This window comes from Rhinopithecus bieti, unplaced genomic scaffold (assembly GCF_001698545.2).
Source record: "Rhinopithecus bieti isolate Rb0 unplaced genomic scaffold, ASM169854v2 scaffold_9670, whole genome shotgun sequence".
Classification (NCBI taxonomy): domain Eukaryota; kingdom Metazoa; phylum Chordata; class Mammalia; order Primates; family Cercopithecidae; genus Rhinopithecus; species Rhinopithecus bieti.
Genome location: NW_016806180.1, coordinates 1459414 through 1473792, shown reverse-complemented (window position 1 = coordinate 1473792; position 14379 = coordinate 1459414). Strand labels below are relative to the sequence as shown.

General features: G+C 39.6%; 1 protein-coding gene across 1 annotated transcript in view; it reads right to left on the bottom strand.

The window, feature by feature from the left end:
- Positions 1–14379, bottom strand: part of VPS26A (VPS26 retromer complex component A) — a 53809-nt gene that overhangs the window by 37529 nt on the left and 1901 nt on the right. The window contains exon 2 of the mRNA XM_017875007.1: positions 8893–9042. Coding sequence (XP_017730496.1) covers positions 8893–9042 — 150 coding nt within the window. The remainder of the gene's footprint in view (positions 1–8892; positions 9043–14379) is intronic.

Sequence of the window (14379 nt, the reverse complement as noted above, 5' to 3'; positions counted from 1 at the left end):
AAGTAGCCACTGCCACTGTTGTTTTTAAGTCACTGAGTTTTGGGGTTATCTATTACATAGTAATAATCCAGCCTATTCTGGCTACTATAAATGATATCCACTTTTGAAGATTTTGATACATATTGCTAAACTGCCAGAATGGTTACACATGGCCTTTTAAAATCTCAGATCAATTTCTGGGAAGATGGCAACATAGTCTTTGAATCTCTCCAGATCCTCACATAAAAACAGATGGACCAACTAGACAGCAAAACCAAAAAAAATCTAAGGATCTAATTTACCACAGAAAAAGATAAAGTATTCCCACAATCCCAAAACATAATGCGCAGGGACAAACCAGATTAATACCCACAAAACCTGCATGATACTAATGTTGTGTGGGAGGAATCCAAGAAAGCAACGGAGTGTCTGATGGACCTAAGAACCCCCAAACCATTCATATATATTCACTGGAAAGCATGGTGTCAATCTGAGAATAAGAGCTAAAGCTGGAAGGGGTTTTGCACAATCCAATAATGTAAGAACACTCAAAACTGACCAGCCAGGCCTCCTGTCTAGGATAGCTGGTTAGAAAAACTATCCTAAACCAAACCATCAAAAGTTCAGGAAGGGCCAGGCACGGTGGTTCACACCTGTAATCCCAGCACTTTGGGAGGCTGAGACAGGTGGATCGTCTGAGCTCGGGAGCTTGAAACTAGGCTAGGCAACATGGTGAAACCCCATATATACCCCAAAATACCAAAATAAATAAATAAATAGTTGGGTGTGGCAGTGTGCCCCTGTGGCCCCAGCTGCTCAGGAGGCAGAGGTGGGAAGATCGCTTTAGCCTGGGAGACAGAGGTTGCAGTGAGCTGAAATCGCGCCACTGCACTCCAACATGGGTGACAGAGTGAGACCCCCCTCATGAAAAAAAAAAAGTTCAGGAGAAGGTTGGGTGCAGTTGCTCACATCTCAGCACTTTGGGTGGCCAGGATGGGAGGATCACTTGAGCTCAGGAGTTTGAGACCAGCCTGGGCAACATAGCAAGACCCCGTCTCTACAAAAATATATATTTTTTAATTAACTAGGCATGGTAGCACATGTCTGTGGTCCCAGCTACTTACTTGGAAGGCTGAGGTGGGAGGATCGCTTGGCCTTGGAGGTCAAGACTGCAGTGAGCGTGGTCATGCCACTGCATTCCAGCCTGGGCAACAGAGCAAGATCTTATCTCAAAAAAAAAAAAATTTTGGGGAAAACTAATTTCACATAAAAATTAGCAACATAAATATATCAAGGTCAAATCCCATACAAAGTTATTTTAAGGAAAAAAGAGAAGGAACAGAATGGCATTTCTACAGACAAGACAGATCAAAACTGTAATTTATTTCAAAACAGGCTATACAATATTAAGAAAATGTTACAATACATGAAAGAAAATCTTAGGCTAGGGTGAGAAAAATCAGAAAAGAATTAGAAGAAAAAATCATTTTAGAAATAAAGGCTAAGCAGAAGGAATACAAGGGCAAAAAACCACACTCAAACAAGAGTCAACAATACTGATATTAAGAGAAGAAGAAAACCAAAGCAAAGGAATGGAATAAATACTAATTAATAATGGCTGTAATTCAAGAAAACTTTCCTCAAATGAAAAAACTGTCAACAATACCCTATGCCAGAAGACAATGGAGTAATAATAGATTTAAAACACTCAAGAAGGCCAGGCACGGGGGATCACACCTGTAATCCCAGCACTTTGGCAGGCCAAGGCAGGCGGATCACAAGGTCAGGAGTTTCAGACCAGCCTAGTCAATATGGTGAAACCCCATCTCTACTAACAATAAAAAAATGAGCCAGGCATGGTAGTGGGCACCTGTAGTCCCAGCTACTTGGGAGGCTGAAGCAGGAGAATTGCTTGAACCCAGGAGGCAGAGGTTGCAGTGAGCCGAGATCATGCCACCGCACTCCAGCCTGGGCGACAGAGCAAGACTCTGTCTCAAAAACAATAAATAAATACAAAATAAATAAAATAAGAAAATGTAAGCCAAGATTATTCAGAAAAACTAACTTTCAAGTACAAAGGACACAAAAAAGCCATTACCAATATGCAAAAACTTAGGCCTTATTGTTCACATGAGCATTTCCTGAGGAATCTATTACACTCTAGTAACTAGACAATAAGCTTCAGACAGTGAAACAAATAAAGATAAGGACTGGTGGTGCACATTATATGAACAGTTATTTATAAAACCAAGACTAAGTGAGGGCTGAAAGGAAGCACATAAAGTATATAATTACTATACACTCTGACAATGTACTTAGTATGGTACATTTAAGAAATGTGAGTAAAATAGAAATAGCAAATGCTAAATTTTTTTAACTAACTTCATAATCATATTGGTAGTGGTAATGTTAGTATCGTTATTCTGAGACTATTATGTATATAATGTGGCGTAAAGACAATGAGTAAATTATGGGATATGTTAATTACATCTTCCCCTTTGACTCTGAAAATCAGTGTTTTTGATGCAGAAGAAAGGAGATACACATGTAACATAAGAGGTTAAGTAAAAACTTCTAATTCTCAAATTGAATTAGAAATGACAGTATGATTCCTGAAGTATTTTATCTTTAATAATCTACACAAATAAAAATACATGTATTTATTAAATCTATATTTTAAAAACCCTCCCCATTTATCCACTGAGCAGCCTAGAAATAATGTCCAACACAGTAGCAATGAGCCATCTTTGCATGCAACTATGGCCTTGAAACATATGGCTGAGTGCAGGTATGAAGCAGAAACATAAAAGACCCTTAAACATCTTGTCATACCAGTTAGCAAGAAAGCCACCAAAAACTCCCAGGGTTTTTGGCAGTTTATTAAAAACTTAAACATATTTAACATAAGACAGCAATTCCACTCGTAGGTACATGCTCAAGAGAAAAACATAGGTCCACACAAAACTGCTACACAAATGTTCACATCAGCATTAGTCACAACAGCAAAAAAATACAAACATCCCAAATACCCACCAACTGGTGAATGCATTAACAAGAATGTGGTATAGCCATAAAATGGAATACTATTCATCAATGATATACTAACAACAAATGCTACGGTATTGATGAATCTCAAATACATTATACTAACTGAAAGAAACAAAACAGAAAAAGACCACATACTATATAATTCCATTTATATGCAATGTTCAGAATAGGCAAATTCATAGAAACAGAGATCAGTGGTTGTCAGAGACTGCAAGGAGGGGAAATGGAGAATGACTGCTAATGGTTCAGCATTTAAAAAAATTTCTGGAGTAATGAAAATGTTCTGGAATTAGTGGTGATGGCTGTACAACTCTAAATTTACTAAAAATTTTAAGCACACTTAAAATAGGTGAATTTTTATGGTGTGTGTGTGTGTGTGTGTGTATCAATACGGCTTAAAAAAAAGAAAAATCATAGGGCCCCCAAGTCCAAAAGACATAAGAGTGAATACAAATGTGGTAGGCAGAATTCTAAGATAGCCCTCAATATTACTATCCCATGGTGTGCACATCTCTATAATCCTCTTGAGTGTGGGTGAGTCCAGTGAATATGACAGGATACCACTCCTATGATGAGGTTACTAATCAGTTGATTTTTTTAGTTCATCAAAAGGGAGATTATCCTAGCTGGAACTGATCAAACCAGGTAAGCTCTTTAAAAGATGATGAATGTCAGAGCAATGTTCTCCTCCTGGCCTTGAAGATAACGCAAACTGAGAGAAAGGGGCCACTCAGTAAAGATCTAAGGGCAACCTCTAGGAGCAGACAGCCAACTGCACAAGAAACAAGGGTATCAGTAATAGCACTACAAGGAAATTTCTGCCAAAAACCAGTAAGCCTGGAAGAGAATCCTGAACTTCAGATGAGACTGCAACCTTGGACTGATTTTAACCTGGTAAGTCCCTGAGCATAGGACCCATCTAACCCATACCTGGACTTTTAACTCACAAAAATCCTAAGACATAAATTTGTTATTTTAGGCTGTTAAGTTTGTGGTGATTTGTTACACAGGATTGTACAACTGGAGCTTCAATAGGGCAATATTTATAAACATCAAGTATGTTTAAATCATGAGTTTATAAATGTTATTGAGAAATAAAACTAATAGTTTACACCTTTGCAGGATAAGGAATCAATTTATTATTTTTTAAAACAGGTCAAAGGCCGGGTGCAGTGGCTCACACCTGTAATCCCAGCACTTTGGGGGGCTGAGGCAGGAGAATCACTTGAATCCGGGAGATGGAGGCTGCAGTGAACTGAGATCACACCACTGCACTCCAGCCTGGGCAACAGAGTGAGGCTCCGTCTCTAAATAAATAAGTAGCCAAAAAAGGAAAACGGTCAAGCATTCTTTTTTCTATATGAGCTGTACCACTAGGTCACAAGAGATAGATAACGTCTCTTTATAAATGTATTCCATCTAATAAGTAAAAACAAAATGACAGAATTTAAAGTATCACCATTCTGCAACTCCCAGTGAGTTAAATCAATCTGGGTACTGAGTATCAACAGTTGCAAAAAAGAAAAAAGACAAGCTGGGTGCGGTGGCTCACACCTGTAATCCCAGCACTTTGGGAGGCCGAGGCAGGTGGATCACGAGGTCAGGAGTTCGAGACCAGCCTGACCCAACATGGTAAAACCCCCTCTCTACTAAAATAAAAATACAAAAATCAGCTGGGTGTGGTGGTGCATGCCTGTAATCCCAGCTACTCAGAAGGCTGAGGCAGGTAACAGAGCAAGACGAAGAATCAAAGATCTTCGAAGATCTTGATCAAAGAAGAATCAAACTTGAGTCTGATTCAAGCCTCTGGACCTACCTGCCAACTTAAAGGCAATAACTGTACCAGGAATACACAAACATAGAGAACTCTACAATTCAAATGACCAAAGTGTTCTTCAACAGATACTATAAGTTAAAGAAAGATATAAAGAGGGAACCTGGGATTAAGAGAGATTTTTAAACCATATCAAATTTTTCTTAAATGAGCAAGACTAAACAAGAAACACAAGAAAGTGCTACTATAAAAGTCAGTACAGTGGTTACTTTTGAGGGGATGGGAGTGTGATGGAGACAGGACACATGGGGTAGCTGGCAAAGTACTACTTCTTGACTTGGATGATGATTATAAGAAAATATGCCTTATAATAATTTATTTTTGTTGTGATGGTTTTCTACATGTGTTTTTTCAATGAAAACATTTAAAACGAAAAAAATCTCAGACCAATAAACAATCAGATTCAAGATACAGTAACTTTTGAACTGAAAATACTTACCTATAAGAGATCTTATCATTTTAAAAAATGCTATATATAGTTGATCAGGTCTACGTATGATTTCTAGCCATTCCAAAATGTAATTTTTATTTTTATTTATTTATTTATTTTTTTGGAGACAGGGTCTTGCTCTGTCAACCAGGGTGGAGTGCAGTGGCACGATCTTAGCTCACTGCGGCCTCTGCCTCCCAAGTTCAAGCAATTCTCCTGCCTCAGACTCCAGAGTGGATGGGATTATAGGCATGTGCCACCACACTGGACTAATTTTTGTATTTTTAGTAGAGACAGGGTTTCATCATGTTGGCCAGGCTGGTCTCGAACTCCTGACCTCAAGTGATCCGCCCACCCTGGCCTCCCAAAGTGCTGGGATTACAGGTGTGAGCCACCTCACCCGGTCTCCAAAATGTAATTTAAAAAAAAATTATTTACTTAGTGTTAGAGACGGGATCTTGCTACATTGCCCAAACTGGTCTTGAACTCTTAGGCTCAAACGATCCTCCCTCCTCAGCCTCCCCCTCCTCAGCCTCCCAAAGAGCTGGGATTACAGGCATTAGCCACCACACCCAGGATCAAAATGTAATTTGAACACCAACTATTCTTTTTAAAAAACACACTGGAGGGCCGGGCGCGGTGGCTCAAGCCTGTAATCCCAGCACTTTGGAGAGGCCGAAGATGGGCGATCACGGCAGGTCAGGAGATAAGGAACCATCCTGGCTAACACAGTGAAACTTCTCTACTAAAAAAATACAAAAAAACTAGCCGGGCGAGGTGGCGGGCGGCCTGGTAGTTCCCAGCTACGGGAGGCTGAGCAAGGAGAATGCATAAACCCAGGACGGTGGATAGCTTGCAGTGAGCCCAAGATCCGGCCACTGCCACTCCAGCCTGGGCGACAGAGCAATGGACTCTGCTCAAAAAAAAAAAAAAAAAAAAAAAGGAAAACACACTGGAGTAGCTTTATTTTACCTTAAACATCCCCCTTTTCCTTTATCCCATAAACATCAGCCATGAACTTCAACTGGTCCAGGTGACATAAGATTACTTTAAACTAGACTGAGGCTATTCTCTACAAGATTTAAAAACAGTAAATAAACCAAATAAATATTTAGTGAAAGCCTATTATGTAATCAACACTATGATGTATACTATGGAGACTACAGAAGCACACTCTGATCCCCTGATCTTAAGGAGCTTACAAATTAGCAGGAGAGATAGTTACATGTCATATCTATAAAGGAAATATCTCTCTCCCTAGAAAGAAATCTAGATTGGTATTACAATACCCCCAGCCCATTACAAGTCATTTAAATAGGCCAAACACTACTACTTTTACTCTTCTTTCATTTGACATGCTCCATCCTTTTGATGATTGTCTGCTCTTCTTTAGGCCTCTCTTTTTCTCCGTTTTTTGTTTTGTTTTGTTTTGTTTTGTTTTAATAGATACAGAGTCTCCCCATGTTGGCCAGGCTGGCTCAAATTCCTGGGCTCAAGCGATCCTCCCTCCTCGGCCTCCCAAACTGTTGGGATTAAAAGTGTGAGCCACTGCACTTGGCCTTTTTCTTTTCCCATCTTTTTTTTTTTTTTTTTTTGAGACGGAGTCTCGCTCTGTCGCCCAGGCTGGAGTGCAGTGGCCGGATCTCAGCTCACTGCAAGCTCCACCTCCCGGGTTTACGCCATTCTCCTGCCTCAGCCTCCCGAGTAGCTGGGACTACAGGCGCCTGCCACCTCGCCCGGCTAGTTTTTTATATTTTTTAGTAGAGACGGGGTTTCACTGTGTTAGCCAGGATGGTCTCGATCTCCTGACCTTGTGATCCGCCCGTCTCGGCCTCCCAAAGTGCTGGGATTACAGGCTTGAGCCACCACGCCCAGCCTCTTTTCCCATCTTTTAAAAGGAAGAATACAAGTGAAGTAAAGTTGAAAACCAAAAAATTCACTTCAGATTCAACACTAAGACCCCAATAGGTAATCTGGCAAAGGACCAGAAGAGACAATGCAGTCCAAAAAAAAAAAAAACCTCAAATGGCTGGTAAATCTAAGTTGAATTTCTCTAGTAACCAAAGAAATGCAAATTAAAATAATAAGATTGTTTCTGCCTATCAAAATAGCAAAGATTACAAAGTGATCATATTCGGTGCTGCCTTGGGTGAAAAAGACCCATAGGTGGACATGTAATTTAATGCAAATTCATTTTCCAGATTAATGTGTATTAAGATCCTTCAGATATTTCATGAATTGTGGCCTAGCAGCTCACTTTCAAGAATCTATTCTAAGGAAATAATCTTGTCCTACGGAAATTTAGAGAAAAATTTATATATACAGATGTCCACATTACCAAAGATATGAAGAAAGCCATCTGAAAAACAGAAACTGCTTAAATATCAAACAATAGAGGAAAAGGTATGCTTAATATATTACATATACATAAATGTTAGAGGAAACATACCCAAATTTTAACAGTGAATTATTTCTATATGAAGAGACTATATATATTTTATTTCCAAAACTATCTACCACATGAATATATTAACTGAACAAGCAGGGGAGAAAATCCTAGTATTTTCTATTTTAAAATTATTTCAAATGTTTTGTGGCTTGCTTTTGTCTATAATATTACCATTCTCCACTATCACTGACCACTAATAAGTATTGATCATATTCCCTAAAATATAAGAATAATCAGCCAGCTGTGGTGGCTCAAACCTGTAATCCCAGCACTTTTGTAGGCCTAGGTGGGTGGGTTGCTTGAGCCCAGAAGCTCAAGACCAACCTGGGCAACATGGAGAAACCCCATCTCTACAAAAAAATACAAAAATTAGCTGAGGTGGTGGTGTGTGCCTATAGTCCCAGTTACCACAGAGGATGAGGTGGGCGAATCACCTGAGTCCAAGGAGTACAAGGCTGCAGTAAGCCATGATCACACCACCGCACTCCAGCTTGAGCAACAGAGTGAGACTCTATTTCAAAAAAAACAAAAAAAAAAAAAACCCCAAAACAAAAAACCGTATACATTACTGGATAAAGAAAAGGAGAAAAAAGTGAAACCTTATAGAAGGCGTCATAAACATATCTGACCATGCATAGACACATCTCAAAAGTACTGAAGTGCTCTACAGAGTAGCTAGAAATAAGATCAACAGACACAACAGTAGCAGTACAGAGAGTTACAAAGAATGTGAAAAAACCTTTAGAAAGTTATACCAGAGAATTACTCTCAATCTCTAACTTAATGTTAAAGGAAAAACAAACTTTGGGCAAATTACAGCTCTGATCTGGAGAAACTGTCTGAAACTAGACAGAAGCACATAATCACAAACAGAAAAAAAAATTTTGTTTTCATGAACCACACAGAAGACTTAAACAGAAAATTCTACATGAAATTTAGAGGCTCTTCCCTTGAAAGCCTTCCAGGGTAAGAATTGTTCCTTTGCAGGAAAGATTATATTCTAATCAATCAAATATTTTAGCTGACCTTTGGGGAAAAAAAAAAATCTCTCTCCCTCACAAAAGTATTCAAATTTAAGAAACAGCACAAACCACTTTGATAACTAATTCTGATATCTTACAATTAGATAGTTTTGTCAAACAAAAGATTTACCTTTCCTGAAACAGATTCTCCATCATAGAAGAGATAGTGTTTTTCCACTTTGCCATCTTCAGTTTTCATTTCTGCCATTTTCCTGGTTTCCCCATCATTAAGAACAATATCGATCTCACAAATTGGACCAAAAAAGCCTCCAAGAAAACTCTGAAATAAAATGAAAATGGTCATAATTATCATGTTTAGTCAGACACTACATTTTATAATTTGAATTTAATTACCTATGACCTATGGCAGATCACTTGAGGTCAGGAGTTTGGGACAAGCCTGCCCAACGTGGTGAAACCCCGTCTGTAATACAAAAATTAGTCGGGCATGGTGGTGCATGCCTGCAGTACCAGCTACTCGGGAGGCTGAGGCAGGACAATCACTTGGATCCGGGAGGCAGAGGTTGCAGTGAGCCAAGATCGCACCACTGCACTCTAGCCTGGGCAACAGAGCAAGAATTTGTCTTAAAAAAAAAAGAACATTCATAAGTGTTATTCATAATACCCCCAAATAGAAACATCCAAATATCAATCAACAGAAGAATGGATACATACATTTTAGTATATATTCATATAAATGGGAACACCAAACAGCAACAGAATTAGAGAAGATACAACTACACATAAGAATGAATCACATACACATAATGTTGACTGAAAGAGGCCAGACACAAAAGGAATACACAAAATGTATGTATAACTCCACTCACATAGTAAGTAAAAAACATGTAAGATACATTACGGTATTACAAGTTAGGCAGTGACTGAAAGCACAAAGGGAGCTTCTGGCTGCTAGTAATGTTCTGGCTGTTTTTTTTATCTGAGCATTTGATACAGAGGCATTTCACTTGGTGAAAATTAATCAAGCTACACACCTATTCGTGTACTTTTCTATAGTTACTTTACTTCAATTGTTATTTTAAACACAAACACACACACAATGTATTCTCTAATGTGGTCTACATATATCCAACACTATTCTTCTCTCCAGCCACTCAGCCTCCAACATTCAGAGTTCTTTCTTCAAAAGTTCCAATTTGCTAGTGTTCTTCTTGTCTTAGAGCCAAGCAAAGTATTCTTAACCTAATTCATCCTTTGAGTTTCAGTTTGACTCCCTATCCATGAGACCTTCCTTGACTTCCTAATCAAAACTGGATTCTCCAAATTTCGGTTTCACAAGGCTTATTTATTTAGTACCTGACTCTCCTACTGAACTGTAAACTCCATGAGGCTCATGTAAGGCAGCATATGGCATTTAGCAGAAGGCATTAAAATACCTGTTGAATGTTAATTTTGAACAAACACATACCATTCTAATAACAGAAAATAAACAAATATACAAGAGAAATTAACTGAAATCTGGAACAGTTGATAACATTAGCCTTTCCGAGAAAACTAGCATTGGTACAGTAGCAAACTATGTCGATGGAATTTATATTAAACCTCGGTTCTGTCCCCACTTAGGAGAGTCATTAGTTTGCTTTAAGTTAGCTTACTTCGTGACTATGTAGGGCACAAGGTGATACTATACTCAAATGAGATGATGTTTTCCTAAATCCTATATTAACAAAAGGGATAATTTTAAGAAACCAACTAAAAGAATTACCAGATTAGTACTTTTGACATATGTAGCAAATTTTCTTTTTAGGCCGGGCACAGTGGCTCACACCTGTAATCCCAGCACTTTGGGAGGCCAAAGTGGGCAAATCACGAGGTCAGGAGTTCGAGACCAGCCTGGCCAACATGGTGAAACCCCGTCTCTACTAAAAATACAAAAAATTAACTGGGCGTAGTGGTGCGCTCTTGAGGCAGGAGAATCGCTTGCACCCAGGAGGCGGAGGTTGCAGTGAGCTGAGATCACGCCACTGCACTCCAGCCCTGGCAACAGTGAGACTCCGTTTCAAAAAACTTTCTTTTCTGGCAAAATTACAAATAACAAAGTCAAACTTTAACCAGAAAACTAATTTTAATCAGAAAACTATTCTGAACTAATTTAGAAAAAAAGAGAATGGAAAGCATCAGTGATAGGTCACACACACTGTCCATTCCTAGGTAGCTTCCATACTCCAAAAATTTGCTCAAAATGGTAAATTTTGAAATACTGTAGTACATTTTCTCCTAAGGGCTACAGAAATGAGAATGTATAGCAGCTCAAAATCAAGTAGCTCACATTTAGTAATCAAATATGTGCTAAGCTAGCAGGGTAGAGGGGTTGTGCGGGAGGAGCAATCACAAAAGGGTAGAAGACAACATCTTCAAGTAGCAGTCTATTTTAGATGGAAAACAAAATTGGTTATATTGAAGGATAATGCTAATTGGCAGAGAGAGCAATAAGAATGAACTCTCCTTCCTTATGACATCCACATTAACTCATTTCAGTTATAAAACAGAGACAGAAAATTAAAATAATTTTTTTTTTTTTTTTTTGAGATAGTCGCACTCTGTAACCCAGGTTGGAGTGCAGCAGTATGATCTCAGGTGACTGCAACCTCCGCCTCCTGGGCTCAAGCAAGCCTCCCACCTCAGCCTCCCAAGTAGCTGGGACTACAGGTGCTCGCCACCAAACCTGGCTCCTTTTCATATTTTTTGTAGAGACAGGGTTTCTGCCACATGGCCCAGGCCAGGCGCAAACTCCTGGGCTCAAGTGATCCGCCCACCTCAGCCTCCCAAAGGGATTACAGGCATGAGCCACCTTGCTTGGCCTTAAAATTAATTTTCTCATTCCTTCTGACACTTCCCAGAACTACTTAAAAGAAAAATACGATTTGAAAACTATAAAAATTGTTTTACAGAGAAAAGGAAATATTATAACTTTTTTCCACATGCATATACTTAACACACATAGAGCTCCACTTGGGATTTGAAAGCTGACATTAAAAGATCAAATCGCCAGGCACGGTGACTCACGCCCGTAATCCCAGCACTTTGGGAGGCCGAGGCACGCAGATCACAAGGTCAGGAGATCGAGACCATCCTGACTAACATGGTGAAACCCCATCTCTAATAAAAATAGAAAAAATTTGCTGAACATGTTGGCATGCGCTTGTAGTCCCAGCTACTTGGGAGGCTGAGGCAGGAGAATCGCTTGAACCCAGGAGGCAGAAGTTGCAGTGAGCCGAGATCGTGCCACTGCACTCCAGCCTGGGCAACAGAGTGAGACTCCGTCTGAAAAAAATAAAATAAAATCACCAAAGTTAAATAAAATTTTAATAGAACTAAAATTGCCACTAATTAAAATAGTATAAACCAAGTTCATTTTATAAAATTTCACAATTAACTAACAATGTAATGATAAACAATGTTTTGACACCATTCTTTAAATTTTAAATTCCTAACCATTAAAATATGTGAAAAACTATGTGTTATCCTCTATTATTTTCTGGATGCAAGAAACATTTCACAATTAAAAACAAAAAAAGTAGCCAGTGGCCGGGCGCGGTGGCTCAAGCCTGTAATCCCAGCACTTTGAGAGGCCGAGACGGGCGGATCGCGAGGTCAGGAGATCGAGACCATCCTGGCTAACATGGTGAAACCCCGTCTCTACTAAAATACAAAAAACTAGCCGGGCGAGTTGGCGGGCGCCTGTAGTCCCAGCTACTCGGGAGGCTGAGGCAGGAGAATGGCGGAAACCCAGGAGGCGGAGCTTGCAGTGAGCTGAGATCCGGCCACTGCACTCCAGCCTGGGCGACAGGGCGAGACTCCGTCTCAAAAAAAAAAAAAAAGGAGCCGGACACAGTGGCTCATACCTGTAATCCTAGCACTTTGGGAGACTGAAGCAGGAGGATTACTCGGGCCCAGAAGTTCGAGACCAGCCTGGTCAATAGAGCTAGACCCCGTATCTACAAAATTTTTTAAATTAGCGCCAGCGTGAGTGGCTGTGTGCCTCATCCCATCTCTTGGGAGGCTAAACCCAGGAACGTCCGAGGCTGCAGTAAGCCACATCCTGAACTGGGCCGGCAGAGCAAGAGCTTGTCTCGAAAAAAAAAAAAAAAAAAAAAAAAAAAAAAAAATTTTTCAATACAATCAAAACACTAAAATTGGAAGCAATCAAAAGGCATTTTTTAAAAGCCTAGTATAGCATATGCAAAAAAGTAATAGGCTGAATAATAAATTACTGCACTTTAACAAGTTATTCCATGAGAATACAGCATTGGGTTAACATTCAGTTTTTTTTATATTAGGGCACATCAAAAATGAACTAGTTGGCCAAGCACAGTGGCTCACGCCTGTAATCCCAACACTTTGGGAGGCCAAGGCGGACGGATCACTTGAGGTCAGGAGTTTGAGACCAGCCTTGCCAACATGGCAAAACCCCATCTCCACTAAAAATATAAAAAAAAATTGGCCGGGTGTGGTGGCCCATTCCTGTAGTTCCAGCTACTCGGGAGGTGGAAGTTGCAGTGAGCCAAGATCACGCCACTGCACTCCAGCCTGGGCGACAGAGTGAGACTCCATCTCAAAAATAATAATAATAAAAGAACTAGACTTACTAAAAAACACCTTCAGAAAATTGTGCATATCTTACATTTTACAGGTAGAGAACAAAAAGCAAAAATAACTGAGGAAAAAAGCTTGTCTCTTAGAAAGAGTTGAGAGAGAAAGATCTCTACCCAAAGTCTTGCTTTCAAAGTTTTTTCCAAGACGGGCAACTTCTGTCATTTGAAATAAAGGGTAATGAAATTAAATTATTTTTCTAATTATTCTAAATCAAATTCTAATACTTCTGATATGTTAAAGAGGAAGTAAAATACAGAACTGTCAAACTGGTAAAGACTAGAAGGAAAGAGAATGAAATTTGTTGAGGGTTAGGATATGATGTAGATGGCAATTCAATTTTGAGATTTTTTTTTTTTTTTTTTGAGACGGAATCTCACTCTGTCGCCAGGCTGGAGTACAGTGGCGCGATCTCGGATCACTGCAACCTCCGCCTCCCGGGTTCAAGTGATTCTCCTGCCTCAGCCTCCTGAGTAGCTGGGATTACAGGTGCGCGCCACCACGCCTACTTTTTTTATTTTTAGTTGAGACGCGGTTTCACCATGTTGGTCAGGCAGCTTCCGCTTCCCGAGTAGCTGGGACTACAGGAATGCACCACCACACCTAGCCAATTTTTTTTTTTTTTTTTTTTTTTTTTGTATTTTTACCCAAGACAGGGTTTTGCCATGTTGGTTAGGCTGGTCTCAAAACTCCCGACTTCAAGTGATCCGCCCACCTCGGCCTCCCAAAGTGCTGGGATTACAGGCGTGAGCCACCGCACTCGGTTAGATAAGTGCAGAAATACTACTGAGTTCTTTTGGTAAAGATATCTTCAAGGGCGCGTTTGGAATATTGCAATTTTCAGGATTAACTATTAATATGCAAGTTAAAACTCTTAAGGAGCTTTTAAATAACTGGACTGCAATTATATGACTATAAAACATGCTAGCAATTGTTTTACAGTTTTCTCATCTTGGTCTAAACCTCCTATCACTTACTTTAAGATTTTCATATAATTTGTAAA